Here is a 19116-nt window from a genome sequence, read left to right as displayed (position 1 = left end):
ATAGCATCCCCCATAATGGCTCTCATGGTAGATAGGAATCTGGTCTTCAAGCCAATCCTTAGGCCCAACACTCTCCAGGCATTGTCCTTAAACCACCACTTCTGCTGGGAAGTAATTGGTCAAAAAGTCTCAGTCACTGACATAGTGGCATAAAGTCATTGACCCAACTCCTTTCATTCATGGATGATCTTTGAAAATCAAGCTAAGAGGAGATGGAGTTGGGAGGATGAAGGAAGAGAAAGAAAGGTGATTGGATGCGTAAAAGAAGTGCTCTTAACATTGCCAGGCACTGTCTCAAGGACACTGACATGTTGAGTGTGTTTATCCCTTGATGGAGTCATAAGTAGTGAAAGGTAAGAAGTGGGGGTAATTGGAAGATGTTAGTCACCAGGGGTGGCTTTGGGGACCCTAACCTCTGTGTGCCTATTTTTCTGTCCTTTGATCTCTCTGAAGCTCCTGTACTACAAACTCCTGCTGCTATGATATTCTTCCTTTAAAAACAAGCACGGACACATGGAACCCAGGAATCATGGGCAAAACTTTATTTATTTACTCATTACTGACTACTTATAGTAGGGTTCAGCCACATCTCTGAATTTGCAAAAGTCACCTTTTTCTTCCTTTCTTCATTCCTTCCTTTCCTTCTTTCTTTTTCCTGTTTTCTGTTTTTGTTTTTGTTTTTTTTTTTTTTATCTCTAATAAACTTCTCTTTCGGAGATACCAGAAATATGAGAGAAGAATCATTTCTCTGAAGGACTTGCAGACCAAACAGGTTTATGGCCTCTCACAACTGGAAGCAGATTTAACAGAACAACAGGAAGCCAAGATTTAGACTCTGGAGACACGGCTATGAAGCCTAGATAGATAGATAGATAGATAGATAGATAGATAGATAGATAGATGATAGATAGATAGATAGATAGATAGATAGATAGATAGATAGATAGGCAGATGATAGATAGATATCTCCATAGCACTTTTTACTCTTGGTGCCTGCTTATGTCCCTTGAGCTCACATCCTTACCATGTGGAAGGGTCTCTCACAGCAGCAACCCTGGCAATGCTAGCCCTCCCTCAGGAATGCTTATATTGAGGCAGACAGGAAGTTCTGGAGAATGAAGTAAGATCTATAGAAGATGGTTGGGGAATTAGGACCATTCTTGCAGGAACTGACTGTAGGAGGAGCATGAAGACCTAGTGAAGAACTTCTACAAAGACTCTGGGGAGTGGGATCCCTGTGTTAGCCTCTTATGGCTGCAGTTTATACACCAAGAGACAACGCTGTGGGAGAATAAATCAGCATGAGGCGTCTTAGCAGAAAAGGCAGGAAGCAGTTCTGACCGCTTGAGACCCACAGACAAGTGGTTAAGAGCACTGGCTGCCCTGCCAGAGACCCTAGTTGGGTTTACCTCTCATCCCACCTCCACAAGTGTCAGGCAGCTCATAACTGCCAGTAACTCCCGCTCCAGGTGATCTAATGCCCCCTTCTGGTCTCTGCAGGTGCTATCACACATGTGGCATACTGTAACATCACTCAAACACTCATGCACATCAGAGTAAAAATAAATCTTTGAAAAACAAATTAATGACCTGATGTTCACAATACAATTCCACACGCCCAGGGGTTTCAGATAATGTTATGTACATCACCTGTCTCAATATCTTATATCAATGGCTTTTTAATACAAGCCACACACTTTCAGACTGTATAATAGGAAATCCCTGCCTACTCAGATGACCCTTCTGACCTCTTTATTTCTTTTAGTTCTTTTCTAAGATATCAGCTGGATTTTATATCCTTAAATACTTGAATATTTTAGTACAATTTTCCTTCTTTGACAGACAGATTTATTTTCTATCACCTTTAGAAATAGGATGTAGGTGATTAAGTTATTAAAATTTGTGTTCATTTCTTGTTTGCTAAAGATTGCTTAGGTCAGTCAGTATTGTAGTATCCAAAGCTATTATAATGACAGTCATGAAATAAAGATTCAATCATTTGTCTCTAAACTCTCTGAGACAACCACGTACATGTTGCTCTAGTGTTAGTCCATGTCCCACCAAGTTGTTGACTTTTCTTCTATCTATTAACTTTATTATAACAGACAAATTATATTAACTCTTTCATGGAGAACACCATGTTAAAAAGTCAGATGATTTAGATATAAGAGCAAATTATTTAGATCATGTGAATTATAAGATATGATTATCCCTGGGATCCTCCCCTTTTATAGTCCTGATGAACACACAGCAAAGAACTGGCTCCATCCTCTTTTTGAAAAAGAGTCTCATGTTCACCAGACTGACATCAACTCTCTATGTAGCCAAGGATAACATTGATCCTTGGAATCCTGATCCTCCTGCCCCCATCTCTTGATGAGATATGTGCTACTATGTCTGGTACTATGTGTGCTATTGTGGCTCTAGGGATTGAGCCCAGGGCCTCATGCGTGCTAGGCATGCCCTCTACCAATGAGCTACATCCCTAGAGCTTTAAAAGCTATGTGCAGTGTGTTCCAGAGAATACCTAAACCATCTCTTTGAAAAAGAATTTACTTAAATCCATGCTTGAAATTTTCAATATCCAACCAGCACCTAATAGCTTTGCTCAGTAGGCCCAACAACAGTTCAGGGATTTGTAAATGTTAGCACAGTTTTGTTTTCCTCTACCTAGGTTTCTGTCCGTTGCTGTAATAAACAAGACCAAAAGCAATTCAAGGGAGGAAAGGGTTTATTATACCTCACATTGCCAGGTCACAGTCCATTATTGAGGAAAGTCAGGACAGAAACTCAAGCAGAAGCAGGGGAGAAACACTGGCTTACTGGCTCATTCTTAGCCAGTTTCTTACTACAGGTACCTAGAGATAGTGATGCCCACAGTGGACTGGGCCCTCCCACATCAATCATCAATCAAGACAGTATCTCACAGACATGGCTAAAAGCCAATTTGAATATAGGCAGTTCTTCAATTGAGATTCCTTCTTCCCAAGTGACTCTAGGTTGTATCAACTTGACAATAAAACTGAACTAGAAGGCTCTGTAAAAGATGTTAGAAACTTAGAGAATATATAACTTATTCCAAATGCCAAAGCTTGTTTTATTACCTTAAGTTTATCTTTGGATCTCAAACTCTGAGGTGTCTCATTCACCTGGAGAACTCAGTGGAATCATATTCCCTTTAGAGAAATCCCTATTCCATTTTCCCATGACCCAGCCAGGGCTTCTCAATCTCCAGTTTTCCCAGCAGTGTGTGTCCCATAAACCTGCCAATTAAGCAACTGAATATCATTATTGTGAATGTAATTACAGAGAGTAATTATGAACTTGTAAATGCCTCCTGTTGATGGAGTCTTTACCCAAACCACCTCAAGTGGTTTTCTTAGGAAAGCGGAAGGCAATCCTCCTGCTCACCTTACCCCAAAATCGTCTCCCTTGCTAGGAGACACCCACACTTGCTGGCCCACAGGACATGCAAAACAAGCTTTAATGAGCTCTGTTTTGAGGGAGAATGTCTCGTTTGGGTGGACACTCCTTAGATGTGTTTCATCTGAGACCCAGATTCAATAAGGATTGCCTGATTTCTTAATTTATTGTTAGGGCTGGGGAATTACTACCATAATTAGAAATTAATGCAAAAAAGATTATATGTTAGAAGCTTTACAAAATGCTCTGAGAACTTTAATATTCTTTAAATTGAACTTTACAGAGTAGAATTTGGTGGGTAATTAATCTCTGAACATAAGGCAGAGAGAGCAGAAACACGCATGGGTGAGCTTTCTCATGTCCATGGGAGTAAAGTGAGTCTGTCCAGACCCACGGTTAACCTTTGCATTCAATCACTTAGTAATTCATTCACAAGAAGCTTAAACCCTCATGGGTAATAGGTGCCTGAATGAATTATACACAGATATGTTAAGTTGGAAATCCAATACTATCTAAAGATGTTTGTTTCCTTTCAAGGAACAGTGAGAATAAATGCCTGTAATTGCACTGGTGGTGGGCACGGTTGGAAAGGGGAATAGTTGATTCATCATGCAATGAATAATACCTCATAAACCCTGAGAAAAAAGCATCCATGCTTGCCTAACCTGCCTAATACAATGGCTCACACAATCCTAAGCATGGACAATTTCCAGCCCTTTCCATGAATCAGAGCAACTGGTACAACCCAAAGCCTAAAGCACAATAGGATTCTCCCACAGGAGATATGAGCTACTTCAAGCCCTGGGTTTTCCATTTGCTAGGCAAAGAAATCCTGCACTGGGGGCTAGAGAGACAGCTCAGCAATTCAGTGTGCTTGCCACTGCCCTTACCAAAGGCAGAAGGTTTGTTGTTTGTTTGTTTTTAAGGGGGACCTCTATTTGAAAAACATTTTTATTAGATATTTTCCTTATTTACATTTCAAATGCTATCCCAAAAGCCCCCTATACCCTCCCCCTGCCCTGCTCCCCAACCCACCCACTCCCACTTCTTGGCCCTGGCATCCCCCTGTACTGGAGCATATAATCTTGGCAAGACCAAGGGCCTCTCCTCCCAGTGATAGCTGATTAGGCCATCTTCTGCTACATATGCAGCTAGAGATACAAGCTCTGGGGGTACTGGTTAGTTCATATTGTTGTTCCTCCTACAGGGCTATAGACCCCTTCAGCTCCCAAATGTACAAGTTTGATTCTAGTACCCACATCAGGTAGCTCAAAACTCCAACTGTAGACACTTAAACCCTCAGGTGGGGGAAGAGGGACTCATGCACACATAAATAAAACTAAATTAAATCTTTTTTTCAAAAGAGAAAGAAATCCTTTGCCTATTCCTTTGTGGTCCTTCACATTCTCCTGGATCAGAAGTTTGAATGCTCATGGGTATGGGAGCATGAGACTCAAGAGAGGGCCATAACTTTCAAAAGTGATTTCTGACAGCTGACACTTCCAGATAAACCACCCACACAACCTCTGTTGAAGATATGGTAGCTGAGAGGGTACTATGGAAACCCAAAGTGTGCCTAACTCTGAAAAGTCACTTAAAATTCCCTGTGCACAAGTCAGGATGGATTGGTCTCTGTAAGCATCAGGAATTTTGCTGTGGTTTTTTGGTAATTTCAGCCTTAAAGAAAACTCACTCAGCAAGGACATGTCCAATGATGCTACACCAGCCTGGCAAGTAGAAGGCCCTGGATTCATTCACCCAGAACTACCAAAAACCTCACTTTCAAATTAGTCTTCCAGTCAGTGGAGTATATGGCTACTCCTTTCCTAATTGGGAAACATAGTTGCTAAGAATTTCTGGACCAGATAAATTGCACTGTGTATGTGTGTGTGTGTGTGTGTGTGTGTGTGTGTGTGTGTATGTGTGTACATGTATATGCATGTTTGTGTGTGGTGTATAGACTCCAACTGTAGACAATTAAACCCACGGGTATGTGTGTGTTTGTGCATGTGTATATACATATATGTATATGTGTGCATGTATATATATGTGTATGTGTATGAAATGTGTGCACATATATGTATATGTATGTGTGTGATGTGTATATATGTGTGTGTGCATGTTTGTGTATGCATTTTGTGTGTGGTGTATATGTGTGTGTGCACATGTTTGTGTGTGCATGTGTATATATATGCATCTATGTATATGTATGTGCATGTTTGCATTGCATGTGTATGTTTGTGTGTGTGTGTGTGATGTGTGTGTGTGTGTGTGTGTGTGTGTGTGTGTGTGTGAACCATTTCTGTCCTCTGCTATATCTTCCTATATAGTAAAGGCATTCTAAGGTGAAAATTGTTAGTAGAAGAGATTCTCCCAGTAAGAAATTCATTATATTATTCTATTTTTGCCCATTCTAGAGAACAGACCTATACACCACATAGACTGAACTCAAAAACATAATATTAGCTATCTGGTACCCAGCCTAAGAGACCCAGGCTCATCCTTCTATCTTTGGTGCTCTTAATTTGCCACAAAGAGAAAACATGACCTGCTTCCTTTTATGTGATTTTATGGCATGGTTGGGACTACCTTGAAGACACAAAACTTCCATCAATGTGTTTAGACTTGGGAGCTGTGTTGCTTTTTGTTGTCTTTTATTATCAGTGCTCCTTCCTGTTTCTTTTGTTTTGCCATCAGAGTAAAAGACAGTCAGAACTGATTGTCAGGCTCAGTGTATGGCCACTTGAGTTTGGCCAACTTAAGTGACACAGTGTCTCTCAGGTCAGCCTGTGATGTAACCCAAGTCAAACCAGGCTGCACCTGGAAGTATGTATACTAAGAATCTGATCTAAGGTCATGGCCAGGTCTGACTTTCAAGACCTCAAATGGTCATCTAAGCAGTGATATAAATGGGTATCAGCTTGCTCATGGGCCACTGTTTGTTGTAGTAGCAAGACCAGCAGAGACTTGCTGTAGAGAAGTTCAAAAAATAGAGGGGGAAATATGTTAATTTCTCCAGCAGGCAATCAGCTTAGGTGGGTGGCTCTTTGCCCTGCCATTATAGAAGTGCTTTCAAGCAGTGGCAGACCAAAAGAAATGAGCAACAACTAGACTTCTAAAATGCAAAATCTCAGAAAACCCTTGGCAATACCTACAATCTGTTATCTTGTGTTTTCTGCTTCCCTCCCACCAGAAAATGGCCTTCCAGCCTGGGACAAACAGAAGCCCCGTCCAGACCGAGGCCAGGACTGGAAGCTGGTAGGAATGTCTGAAGCCTGCCTGCACAGGAAGAGCCACGTGGAGAGGCGTGGTGCACTGAAGAATGAGCAGACTTCCCCACACCTTATCCAGGCCACTTGGACAAGCTCTATATTCCAACTGGATCCTGAGGATGTGAACGATCAGAGCATCTCAAGTGCCCAGACTTTCCAGACTGAAGAGAAGAAATGTAAAGGTAACCATGACCTTTAACAAGACTGTTAACACGCATGTGTCTCTCCCATGACTGCTCTGTCTCCATTTCTTCACCTGCCTAGTGTCTGTGCTGCCTTTCCCTGGCTGATCCTCCTGGGGGTGGGAGGGAGTCCTTTAATTTTCTCTTAAACATAAATAAACAAGTGGGGTCCAAAGGCAAGCACTTTACACCATATACCAACATTCGGGAAGATATCCTTTTTTATTTTTTTATGAGCAAATATGTGGTTATTTTGGTTTTTAATTCTGCTTGTGGAAGTGTAAGCACACATTGCTGCACTCATATCTACTTGCTTCAAGCTGAGTTCATGAGCATGCGCTTATGAACGCATTTCCTATCCTAATTATACCAGCAGCTAGAGAGATTGCAATGCTGTCCTTTAACAGACACAGACAATTCATACTTGACAAGGAGATTTTAATGTCTGTGGTCCATAAATCCTCTGTTACCATCACCAAGAGAAGATTAGGGTGTTAGGAGGTTGTCACCTCATGAGGGGTGACAAAGTGGCCCTGGTTCCTGATCACATAAGATTTAGCCCTGTCTCACCTCAGGCCACCTCACCTGACAGATGTCTTCCATGCTGATCGCTTTATAGTCTTATGGTTGCCCAAAATCTTTGCTTCTTAAACCAACCTGTGTCTTTAAGTGTCCAAGTTCTTATAACTACCCATTCTTTGCCAGTCCAGTTTACAAGCTAAAACTATCATGACTAGCTTTTTGGTTTTTACTTATGATAAATCCAGATTGTCTGAAACTGAAAATCTCACAGTCAAATAAGAATACCTCCTATATGGAGACATAAGAGGAAGTGAGCCATGAGGAAGCCTGTCTTGGGCATTGGCCACAGTTACACTCCTCAATTGTGAGAAAGAACCCAGGTCTTCCTGCCTTAGAACCTCTTTCCAGTTTCCCTGGGAAATCAAGACAGATGTTTTCATTAAAAAACACATTATGCAAGGATGGCATCTTCCACTCTGACTGAAGAATAGGCAGAAATGCTATGTTCCTTTTGAAATGTGATGCTTGTACTTCTGCACTGATTAGTTAGAAGTATAAAGAGGTATTTTTTAATGTTCTAAACTGAAATCACATTATATTCTCTTCCCTTCTCCCTTTCTTCCCTCCAGTTCCTCCCAGTTACCCTCCCTCCAACATCTCCCATGCCACCCACTCTCCATTTGATAGCTTATTATTATTATTATCATGGCATACATATGTATGCATATGTGTATGTGTGTATATGTGTGTATATATGTGTATGTGTGTATGTATGTGTATGTGTGTATATATGTGTATATGCGTGTATGTATGTATGTATGTATGAATGTATGTATTGTATATGTGCATATATGTATTATGTATATATGTGTATGCACAAACATACAAACACAACCTGCTCGTCTGTTTTGTTGTTTGCACACATATTGCTTCAAGACAACCAATAGTGGGGCTGATCCCTGGAGAGACCAATTCTCCCTTTCCCTTAGGAACCTGTACACTCTGCCTAGGGGTGAGACCCTGTGTAATCTTCCCACTTCCACATTAATATGCCTTCCACATTGATATAGCTAGCCATTATTAAAGTCTTGTTTATGCAGACATTTGTAAAAGAAATTCTTTGAAATTTTGAAGAGGATTTTTTTTAATGGCAAAATAATTTTTTTCCCAAAGAAATTAGGATGTGAGACAGGTGCGTCTCTGTGTGTGAGTGGGTGTGTGCTCAAGGTCTCTGTGTGTGAGTGGGTGTGTGCTCAGGGTCTCTGTGTGTGGATGGGTATGTGCTCATATTCACTTGAACTACAGTTCAGATTTACTAGCAGATTGTATTTTCAGATTTTATAGGTTGCACTAAAACCATGCCTGTCTTTGGATTATATCAAAATGCCAGCATCCCCGTGTTTGAAGGACTTAGTGAACAGTTGAACTCATTCACAACCGGAAACCAAGTTCATTCATGCACAGAATGTCGTCCCAATCATTTACGAGAGATTTTGTTCTTAGTTATGGAAAGTTCAAAATGTTCAACTTTTGTTTGTTGATATATTTTGAAAGTGAGAGGAGGGGGAGTTCCAGCACACAGGATGCTGAGGCAGGAGGATAGTGAATTTAGGCTAAAAAAGCTAGTCTTCTGATTTAAAATTCTACAGTACAGGGGCTAAGAACACAACATTTTGAGATTGACACATTTGAGCTAGAACATCAACCTATCATAGTGGAACTATGTTTAGAGCAAACGTATATATGTTATGTTGATAAAGCTATATAAGATACTGTGCTTAAATATTCAGGACAGCTGGACAGTGGTGGAGCACGACTTTAATCCCAGCACTTGGGAAGCAGAGGCAGGTGAATTTCTGAGTTTGAGGCCAGCCTGGTCTGCAGTATGAGTTCCAGGACAGCCAGGGCTATACAGAGAAACCCTGTCTCAAAAAAATTAATAATAATAATTAAGCATAGTACCTGACTTAATAGTGTACTTTAAATAGCAGCCACCATTTTCCCGTGTCTATACATCCTTATGTCACATAAATCCCTTGACTTGCTGAGCAAGGAATTCAGCCAAAGGACTTAAACAGATGAGGACAGTGAGGTGGGCTGTTTATGAAGCTAGGATCTTCTTCCAGCTCTTTCCCTAAATCATTAGAGTGCATTTTCATTATTCTGGTGTTGAAAGAAAATCAACAGAGGCAAACTTTGGGAGGTTTCCAGAGATACCACCAAGGTTAATTTGGATCTGGGCTTAAAATTTTGTGGGGAAATGACACCCAAGTGGTCTGAGTTACAAAGCCCAAAAATCTACTACAGTAAACTTCCCTCCTATATTAGAACACCAGTGAGTGATGCCTATGTTTGCCCTTGAGAGTTGGTTCTTTTTGTCTGCTCCATGTTCTGCTACATCTATAGAATCCATAAGGAAAGCGTTGTCTGATGGCCATTCATACTGGGCATTTATTTCCTAGCTAGCCACCAGCCTTAAAGCAGTTGATGCCCTGGCCTACTCTAGCATGCATTCATCTTCTAGTGCTTGGGGCCTACTGTGTGCAGTATATTATACTTGATGTCTAACTGTGGGAAAAGGAACATTTGAGCCAAAGGACACAATCACCTCACTCCAAGCACCCCCAGATGTCTCCCATAAGAACCAAATGACCTTGAGTTGATACACAAAGGTTTACTTGGGGGTCAGTGATTCAAAACAATAAACTGGCTGCTTTAAGTTACACAATAATCCCCACCCCAAATTAGTAGGCTATCTGAACTAGCTCAGAATACTTTCATGTGTGGCTTGTGGGCTGCAAACTGATGCATATTGCTCACTGCCAGTTCAAGGTCAGAAAAGGAGAATGAGCTGCAGAAACTTTCACAGTGTCTTCTCGGCAACCAGATGCAACATCAGTGACTGCCATTCCCCAAGCCAGACACAGACCAGTTTGGTACTGTCAGACTTGCCTGGTCAGCCACATGTAGCCAGAACTATGCCAAAGTCTTAAGCAAGAAAAGGAATGTATTGGTCTCTAATGCCTGAGATTTCTTAGTGTTCTTAAAATAATCTGAAAATCATTGACTTATCTGTAAAATACTCTTAAATGTATTTTGCTTGGAGCTTCTTTGGAGTTTCTAGCTAATCTTTTAAGCATCACATCTATGTGCTTTAATCATGCTAAGTGAAGAGCCCTGGAACCCCTCATATTCTGCATCAGAGATTGTGCCTTCTCCTCCCTTCCTGAGTCCGAGCTGATTTATTCTGTGCTCAATATTGCACACCAGTTAGTGGCACTAACAGTATTTCCAGAAGCTTGTAGAGATGAGAGTCTAAGCTGAGTGTGGTGATTCACTCTGTAACCACAGGCCTCCATATGCCGTAAAAGTGCAGGGGAGAGTGAGTTTGAGGCCAGCATGGACCTCATAGAGTCTTCTAGTAAAAGGACAAGAGGGAAGGAGAAAGGGGAACCTGAGGGCCCAGTTGGGCTGGGCTGGACCTCAGAATCTGTATTTCAACTGTCCCTTCTATTGACTCTGGACCAGAGTGTCCCCCAAGCCTTGCAGATATTCATAAGGACTCACGGCAAGAAAGGGCCTGCCACCTAGTGGGCTCTCAGGGATATGCCTGACCCTGTCTTTCCTACAGCCCTTGGAGCCAACTGGCAATCCAGTCTTGGGGATTCACTTTGGGCCTGAAAACATGCTCATTCACCCCCTTGGTAACACTTCCTTGGTGATGGATCCCTTCTGGAAAGCCCCTAATGCAGGATTGGAACTCACCCTGCACTCTAAAACTATTCCAAGGCTACTCCCTTCTCCACACTCAAGCCTCCTAAAATTCTGTTGAGAATCACAGAGTTCAGCAAGCCCAGAAAGTTGGTCACAAATAGGGAGGTGACTCCTCAGAGCTAAACCTCAGCAACCCACTGTAACCATAAAGCAGGGCCTCTGTAATAGCCAGGAACTTTCTGGAAGGAGGCATGGGGGCTGCTGGGAGGAAAGCATCAATGTAATGATGCCACTGCAGTTTCTTTGTAAATCTGCACCATTCATGGTGTAAAAATAGATGAATCTCAGATTCCTGGGAAGAAAAGAAAAATCAGAAAAATGTAATGCGTCTTTTTTTTTCTTTTCTAAACATTCTATATGGTGTTGCAGGGGAAATAAAAATTTCAGTAAGTCATAAAGTTACAAATAATTTATAAAAATATTTTTGTTTCAGCTACCAAGGACAAACATTATTACAATTTTTATCACATTTTAGTTGTCTCTTTTATCTATTTTTAACAAACGTGGGTCACATGAGGCATATCATGTGTGACCAGCTTTTAATGCTTACCAATAAATCATCAGCATTTTCCTTTGCTATTAAAATATTCTACTGAAAACTGACATTTATTGGCACTAGATTATTCTTTCTTGTAGCTAGAATATCATTTATTAAACCATCCCCCAAGGAACAAAATACCAATGGAAGGAGTTGCAGAGACAAAGTGTGGAGCAGAGACTGAAGGAACGACCATCCAGAGACTGCCCCACCTGGGGATCCAGCCTGTATACAACCACCAAAACCAGACACTACTGTGGATGCCAACAAGAGCTTACTGACAAGAGCCTGATATAGCTGTCTCCTGAGAGGCTCTGCCAGTGCCTGACAAATACGGAAGTGGATGCTCACAGCCATCCATTGGACTGTGAACAGGGTCCCCAATGAAGGAGCTAGAGAAAGTACCAAAGGAACCGAAGGGGTTTACAGCTCCACAGGAGGAACAACAATGTAAACTAACCAGTACCCCCCAGAGCTTCCTGGGACTAAACCACCAAGCAAAGAGTACACATGGTGGGACTCATGGCTCTAGCTGCATATGTAGCAGAGAATGGCCTAGTAGGTCATCAAAGGGAGGAGAGGCCCTTGGTCCTGTGTAGGTTCTATACCCCAGTATAGGGGAATGCCAGGGACAGGAATCAGAAGTGGGTGGATTGGTGACAGGGGAGGGGAGATAGGGGGATTTCAGAGGGGAAACCAGGAAAGGGGATAACATTTGAAATGCAAATAAAGAGCCAGGCAGTGGTGGTGCACGGCTTTAATTCCAGCACTTGGGAGGCAGAGACAGGCAGATTTCTCAGTTTGAGACCAGCCTGGTCTACAGAGTGAGTTCCAGGACAGCCAAGGCTATACAGGGAAACCCTGTCTCAAAAAAATAAAATAAAATAATGAAAAAGAAATGTAAATAAAGAAAATATCTAATAAAAAACCATCCTCCAGGGCTTATACAATTTAAAGTAATTTTTCAATAATTGAATTTAAATAATATCTTATGTCAGTGAAGGGGCAGACTTAATTAATCCATGATCTTCGTAGAGAACAGGTGACTTAAATAGACAGTGACACATCAAATGATATACAGCTCCTATTCACCAAGATAACAAAGTGCCCTGAAAGTCAGAGTCATAATCTACAAATTACCTTATGCTTTGCAATCCTTCAAGATGGATATTCATCCTTTCAGTGGTCAATACTGTCACCAGGCCATCAGGAAGTGCATTAGTATTGAGAAAGTTGAATTACACAGCTGGAGCCCTTCCTAGGATCTGTCTGCCTCTGCTGTCCACTGTGCCCTATGCTTCAGACACTATGGTCTCAGTCCCACTGAGTAAAGCATTGCTCCATACTCCTTAGACTGTCAAGGAGGATTAGTGACCAACATGATATAAGGGTTCACTACTAGTTCCTGGAGTGCACAAGATAGATGTGTGGTTTCGTACTTCAAAGGCAGGAAACATAATCCATAAGTAAATAGGTGCAGAATGAAAAAGGAAGGGCAAGGTACCAATTAGCATGAAATGGAGTAAGAACAAACTGGAAATGGTAACAGAAGGAAGGGGAACATCAGAACATCAGGGTTCAGGTCCATTCAGCTCACTTCTCACTGAGATAGAGCACAGAGCTGTTGATGGACCACTGTGAGCTCTCCAAAGTCAGCATAGCTATCTCTATAATATGGAGAAAGTCAGATCTGATCCCTCTGTCCCTCTTGTGATACCCTACCCTTAGAAACATTTGTACAAGGGCCTGAATTTCAATTCTTCATACTTTGGTCTTGTGGCTAATAAATTAGAAATAATCTAAATCTTTCCAGCCGTGAAGGTATGTTTAAATAAATCAAAGTGTATCTAAGCATTCAGAAAATTAAAAACTTAGCTTGGAAATATGCTTTAGGAATATCTAATATGGTGGAGCATGCATTAACAGTATGACTCTACTTATGGCTTTGAAAGCCTGTGGAGTTATACTAATGTGCATAGGGACTAGCCCCAGGATACACAGCAAGCTTACTTCTAAAGCTCCCTTGGCGTAAAGATGGTGCCCGATCTTAATTCTACGTACAAGTGTGTTTACAGATCTTTCCACCTGTATCAATGAATACTTATATGATATCTTAGTAGCAAGACTGTGTTTTCAAATCAGATGTCTTAAGTTCACTTCTTACTTTCTATCGCACAAGCTCAGAGCAAATCTCTGAGCCCCTCTGATCCTCAGAATAGGGTAATGTGATCAAGTGGCCTTTTCAATTTCTGTATAGATAAAGGAGACTATGAGTAGCCCTCAGTACAATTTCTACAATTGAGTGGAGATTAAGTAAATGTTTACTGTTCTCAGTATGTAAGTAATCTTCTGACCTTCAAGCCTTTCTGGTTTCTGTTACTGTTTCTGACCTTGTGTTACCCTGCAGAACATGTACACTGAAATGCCAAGTAGGTAAATAATGCACAACAGATCATCACATCAGGGGTAGAGCAGGGACACAAATGGTTGATAGAGCTCATAGTAGCAGCCGAAGTATTTTTTGCAAAGCTTTTAAAATCTTAAAACCTTAAGTGAAAAATCACCAAAGATGCAAAGTAGCTGAATTAGAATCCGATTCAGGCATTCTAGCCCTGAGTACCAGGTCTCTGAGATTACTCTGTTCTGAGATCCTAAACCAAGAGCTTGGAATAGCAGAACACTGGAATTGTACAAGGCAGAGGTGCTAGGGGTTCCACCCACCATGACATGTTCCCACATACTGATTGTACAGTCTGGGCATGTCTTCCTGCTTCTGCCACCTAACACATCTTAAGCTTAGGCAAGGCCCTGAGCCTTTCTGATCTCCATTCTATTATCTGAAGACTGGATAGTTTTGGATAGAATAAGTTCTTGAATGATGTTATAGAGACTTATCAGTAGATGGAAGTTTTACTTCTCTGGTGAGGCTAGAAAGATCATCAGGGGTAGTATGGGTATTAGGAGTGCCAAATACTCATGGGAAAATAATTACTAAATTCACACTGCCTTGAACCAATTACTATGGATTGAAGGGCATAGAAACAAAACCCATATCCATTAACATGTTCAATGTGTAGTTCTCAAAGTCAGGAACAAGCAGTCGTTAACTGACATAAAACTCTGAAGATACATGCCATCTGCCATTTCTGACACAGATTGAAACTACAAAGATATTCCAGTCAAATTTAGATAAATATATCTAAATGGCATATTGATCATGGGCTATAAAGACAGCCTAAGTATCCTCATGTTCCACAACACCCAGCCAATGCTTGAGAAACATGGGGCCAAACAATTGTGGATTGGTTCTTGCCTCTGAAACCAGCCACTTAGCATTGGATAAATAACTAATTCTTTCCAATAAAGAGCATGAAGATTAATTGATGATCAATAAAGTACAAGGATGTATGGTTCATTGTTAAAGTTATTTTTTCAATATTGAAATCATATCTCCACTTGTGAGGAAAAGAGGGCTGAACCTGTTAAATCAGCACTGGCCATAAAACCCTATCATCCCCACAAAGATATGAAACACAGTACAAACTGAGTTGGGAAATCAAGTGTCTCATGCCATGGTAATTCCAGTGGTCCTATTTCCTGTTGGACCTTATCTCCAATGACCCAGAAACCTTCAGGGTCTCCAGACCCCATTTTCAGTTCCACTGAAGGTTTCTGGGAGCATTTATGTACTCCATAATGCACACACACACCCCTGAGGGTATGGCCAGCTGCTTCTGGATAGATGCTTTGATTTTGAGTATCCCAGAGACAAAGACTCATCAACCAAAGGTGGTATCACAAATGATTGGTGGCTTGCCCTGTCTTCAGGGTAGTCTCTCACCCTGGGAACTACCTTGTGGCTGTTCTGATGGTGAGCTGTATTTACAGATTACTCTTTCAGATCCAGATGAATTTTGCTTACTTGACACAAGCCTGTTCAGGGTACCAGAAACCCAGAACTGCACAACCTTGGAAATAAGACGAGAGTCAGAAAGCCTCATGACCCAAGGTCATTCTCCACAGCATTGTTCTGACCCAGGATTATGAGCTTTTGCAAAGCCCTATCCCTGTGACATCTGTCAGCATTGACTTACACAATGAGATTGAGTTTATCAAACATTACTGCCTCTTAAAATGTAGCACTAGGCTGAAAATGGGACTGTCTAACTCAAACTTATCTATTATTCAGCCACTTGACATTTGACTTAGAATATTGTGTAAGGAGTGATGGTTTATTCATCTAGGTGGCAATATTCTGTGAATGGCAGGCTTCACCCCTGATTCCTCATAGTTATCCCACAGTATGTAGCTCTAAAGGCCATAACTATTTTAAGTTAAACCTTAGACTTAATGAAGAGAGATTTCCTGGATTCTTTGTTTGACTAGCTCTGAAAAGAACTCCTTATAATAAGCCTCAGATAAAAAAGTAAAGGTCAAAATCCATGTAAGTAAGATCCACTGCCCTTTACAAAGGGGAAAATACATGTTAATCTTTTGCACCTTCAACCAGATAGGTTTCTATGGAGACAGAAATCTGATATAGAGTCACCCCACTTAATATTCATGAGCTATCTTAGGGTGCAGTTTCTTCTTATTGTTCCTGGTACTCATAGGTGTGATGCTCAATCCAAACTTTCTTTGGAAGGATGATTCTGTACCTGTGCCTATACTTCCCCCCACCCCCCAACAAAGGACTGGAGATAATCTGAACGCTTTGCAGGTAGTCACAGTCCCTCCAAAGTCACTATCAAAAGCCGAGAGTCACAATAATGAGCTAACCCATTGTTTTCCCCAACCAACTGAAGGTCATTTGTATTCATTTATTGTTATATTGTATATATAGTGTATACTATTTGGGAAGCTGGTTTCTTCTGTTTTTCAGGACAGTGATGTTTTCTGGAGATATGCAAGCTAATACACATTTTTCTTTTTCTTCAAGTTGTCCTTTAAGTTACATGGTTTTTTGAAGATCTCCGAGCAGATCCCTGGATTGCTTTTATTAATTTTTAAAGACAGTAACCTTGGGCTTACCCATACACTTCTCACCTACATTCTGTAGGGTTCACTGGTATTTCCTTATGATTTTTAGTAGAAGTACTAAAAAGTCGCATGCAGCATTTATGACATGACCCAGAGAATATCTATGTTCCAGCCCCACCCCAGCTCTCATCTTCATATCCTCACTTGAAAAAGCCTCTGACTTCCTTAGGAAATGGTTTCTTATCTCACTGGATTCAGCAGAAGTGAATTCTGCAAAGTTCTCTTTTTAAGCAACTATTCTGAGCTCTGGGGGGGGGGGGTGCCTGGAGTGCTCTTTCTCTGTCAGCTCTGACACTGTTGAAGCTAGTGCATGTCCAGTGAAACTTGGGGGAAGCACGGGGAAGCTCCATAGCCTAAAGGCTTTGCTGTGGGTCACAGAAAGGAGATACCACCATGTCATATGTAGCTCTACTCTACTCTGGCCTGGTGCTTCTTTCCTTCCCTTAACCCAATCTGACTAACCTACAAAGCAGCTGACATTGGAGCATATTTTAGGTTTGTCTTGGTATTTACTAGGTAATTTCCAGAACATTTTCATTGTATGAATGTGCCACATTTTTATTATTCATCAATCCATCATCAGAGCAACTAGGTTTTTTCCCATTTCCATCATAGATAGCCAGAATGAGCATGAATAGGTATCTTCGAAAATGGAATGTAGAATCAGTTGGGTGTATGCCCAAGTGTGATATAGCTAGATCTTGTGGTAGATCTGTTTTCAGCTTTTTGATAAATTTAGTTGAAATGGGGACAGCATAGAATAGCTAGCACCCTTTGTGACAATGTTGTAGAAATAATAATATAAAATGAAGATGTTAAGACAAGTCCCAGTACACATCTTCCCCCTTGAGAAGATCTGCTTCCTTGGGTCTTCTTCAACTTCCTTGCTGTGCTACTTTATACAGTTGATTTATTATATCTAGTATATATTATATGTATCTATTATAAATATATGCATACTCAGCTCTAGAGGACCACTGTAGAAGCACACATAGATACTCTATTTCACAGATAAGTGAAGCACATTTAGAATACACAGCTTCAAAATTCCAGACCTTCCCAGCATAGGAAGTGCTTGGACAGATACTTTAAGCCTGGGGTGGTCCCAGACTTCCAGGAGCCTAGCATTACTCCAGATGGGCTAACATGGAGCCCCATGCCACCATTGTGTGTGTGTGTGTGTGTGTGTGTGTGTGTGTGTGTGTGTGTGTGTGGTATCAGGAATGTACATGCATGCAGGTGGGAGTAGGAGGGAGGGACAGGAGGAGGGGGAAGGGTTGTGGTGTATGTCTGTGGTGTGTGTGCGCGCGTGCGAGTGTGGTGTAGTATGTGTATGTGGGTGGGTGAGAGTGGGGGGGGATGGGTGTGTGGTTGTTATAAGGGATCAGACTCAATCTCCTGCACTGAGCTACTTCCTAGATGGAATGAGTGTTCTCAGGGGCTTTGTAATTTTGCAGTCAGGTCTCTCTGGAACCCCCCCCCTTTCATTCTCACCTCTCCCCTTCATGTTACTCCTCTTCTCCCCACTGCTATTCCTCCTCTTTCTGATGCTCACAATGTGTTGCCCAGGCTGGTCTTGATCACATGGGCTCAGTCACTCATCCTGCCTCAGCCACCCATGTGCTGGAACCACAGGCACAAGCCATTATACCCACCTTCAAATGCCCTAAATTTCAAAAGCCATGAGCCAAAGTCTGAAAGCAAGTAAGTATGCTCAGAAAGTGCAGTAAACCACTAGAGATGCCCACCCCCCAAAAACAATCTCACCTACCATTTTTGTCTTTCTCTACTCAGAAGATAAGACTAGTCCTGTCACCACTGTAGAGGCCATGGGACCTTTGAGAATGGGGCTGGCAAATGAGGTGGACCACATTCATGCAAAAGCCAGCTTTATTCAGAGCCTTAGTCAATTTAAACTTGTCATGATTTCAAGCTGTATACAGTCACAAGGACAAGCCACATATGGGGGAAATCTTTCCACTGAGGCAAATAAACAAATTGCAAAGTCAGTTGTAATCTGAAGCAAACTCACTCCTACCCATACACCTGGCAGGAGCACAAGAGCATGTCCCAAGAGCAATCTGTATTTTGAAGAAACTGAGACCACAAGATTTTTATTTTCTTGGAGTGTTCTCACAATATCTCAGAATTCTCTTCATTATGACCCACCTGTTTACCTTCATAAAGACAACCTGCTCAATCCCCTCCAGAGAGGACATGTCCTAGGCATTTTACAATGTATCTGAGGACAATGGTGTTAACTATTCAGAACCTACAAACCAGTTGAGGTTTGATAAGCATGTATGTTTCTATTCTCCAGCATTAGAGAATGAGGATATTGAAAGTTACCCTTCTCTCATGAGCA

The 19116-nt window shown here is 41.5% G+C and overlaps 1 protein-coding gene across 22 annotated transcripts in view; it reads left to right on the top strand.

Annotated features, from left to right (window-relative positions):
* Positions 1-19116, top strand: part of Thrb (thyroid hormone receptor beta) — a 405974-nt gene that overhangs the window by 311516 nt on the left and 75342 nt on the right. For all 22 annotated transcript variants that reach the window (XM_085828345.1, XM_085828343.1, XM_029469084.2 and 19 more), the window contains one exon: positions 6617-6877. In XM_085828345.1, the coding sequence (XP_085684471.1) occupies positions 6617-6877 (261 nt within the window). The remainder of the gene's footprint in view (positions 1-6616; positions 6878-19116) is intronic.

Source organism: Mus caroli, unplaced genomic scaffold, assembly GCF_978045245.1.
Source record: "Mus caroli unplaced genomic scaffold, Mus_caroli_1 scaffold_12, whole genome shotgun sequence".
NCBI lineage: Eukaryota > Metazoa > Chordata > Mammalia > Rodentia > Muridae > Mus > Mus caroli.
The sequence above is the reverse complement of the archived record's forward strand: the minus strand, read 5'-3'. Positions and strand labels throughout refer to the sequence as shown.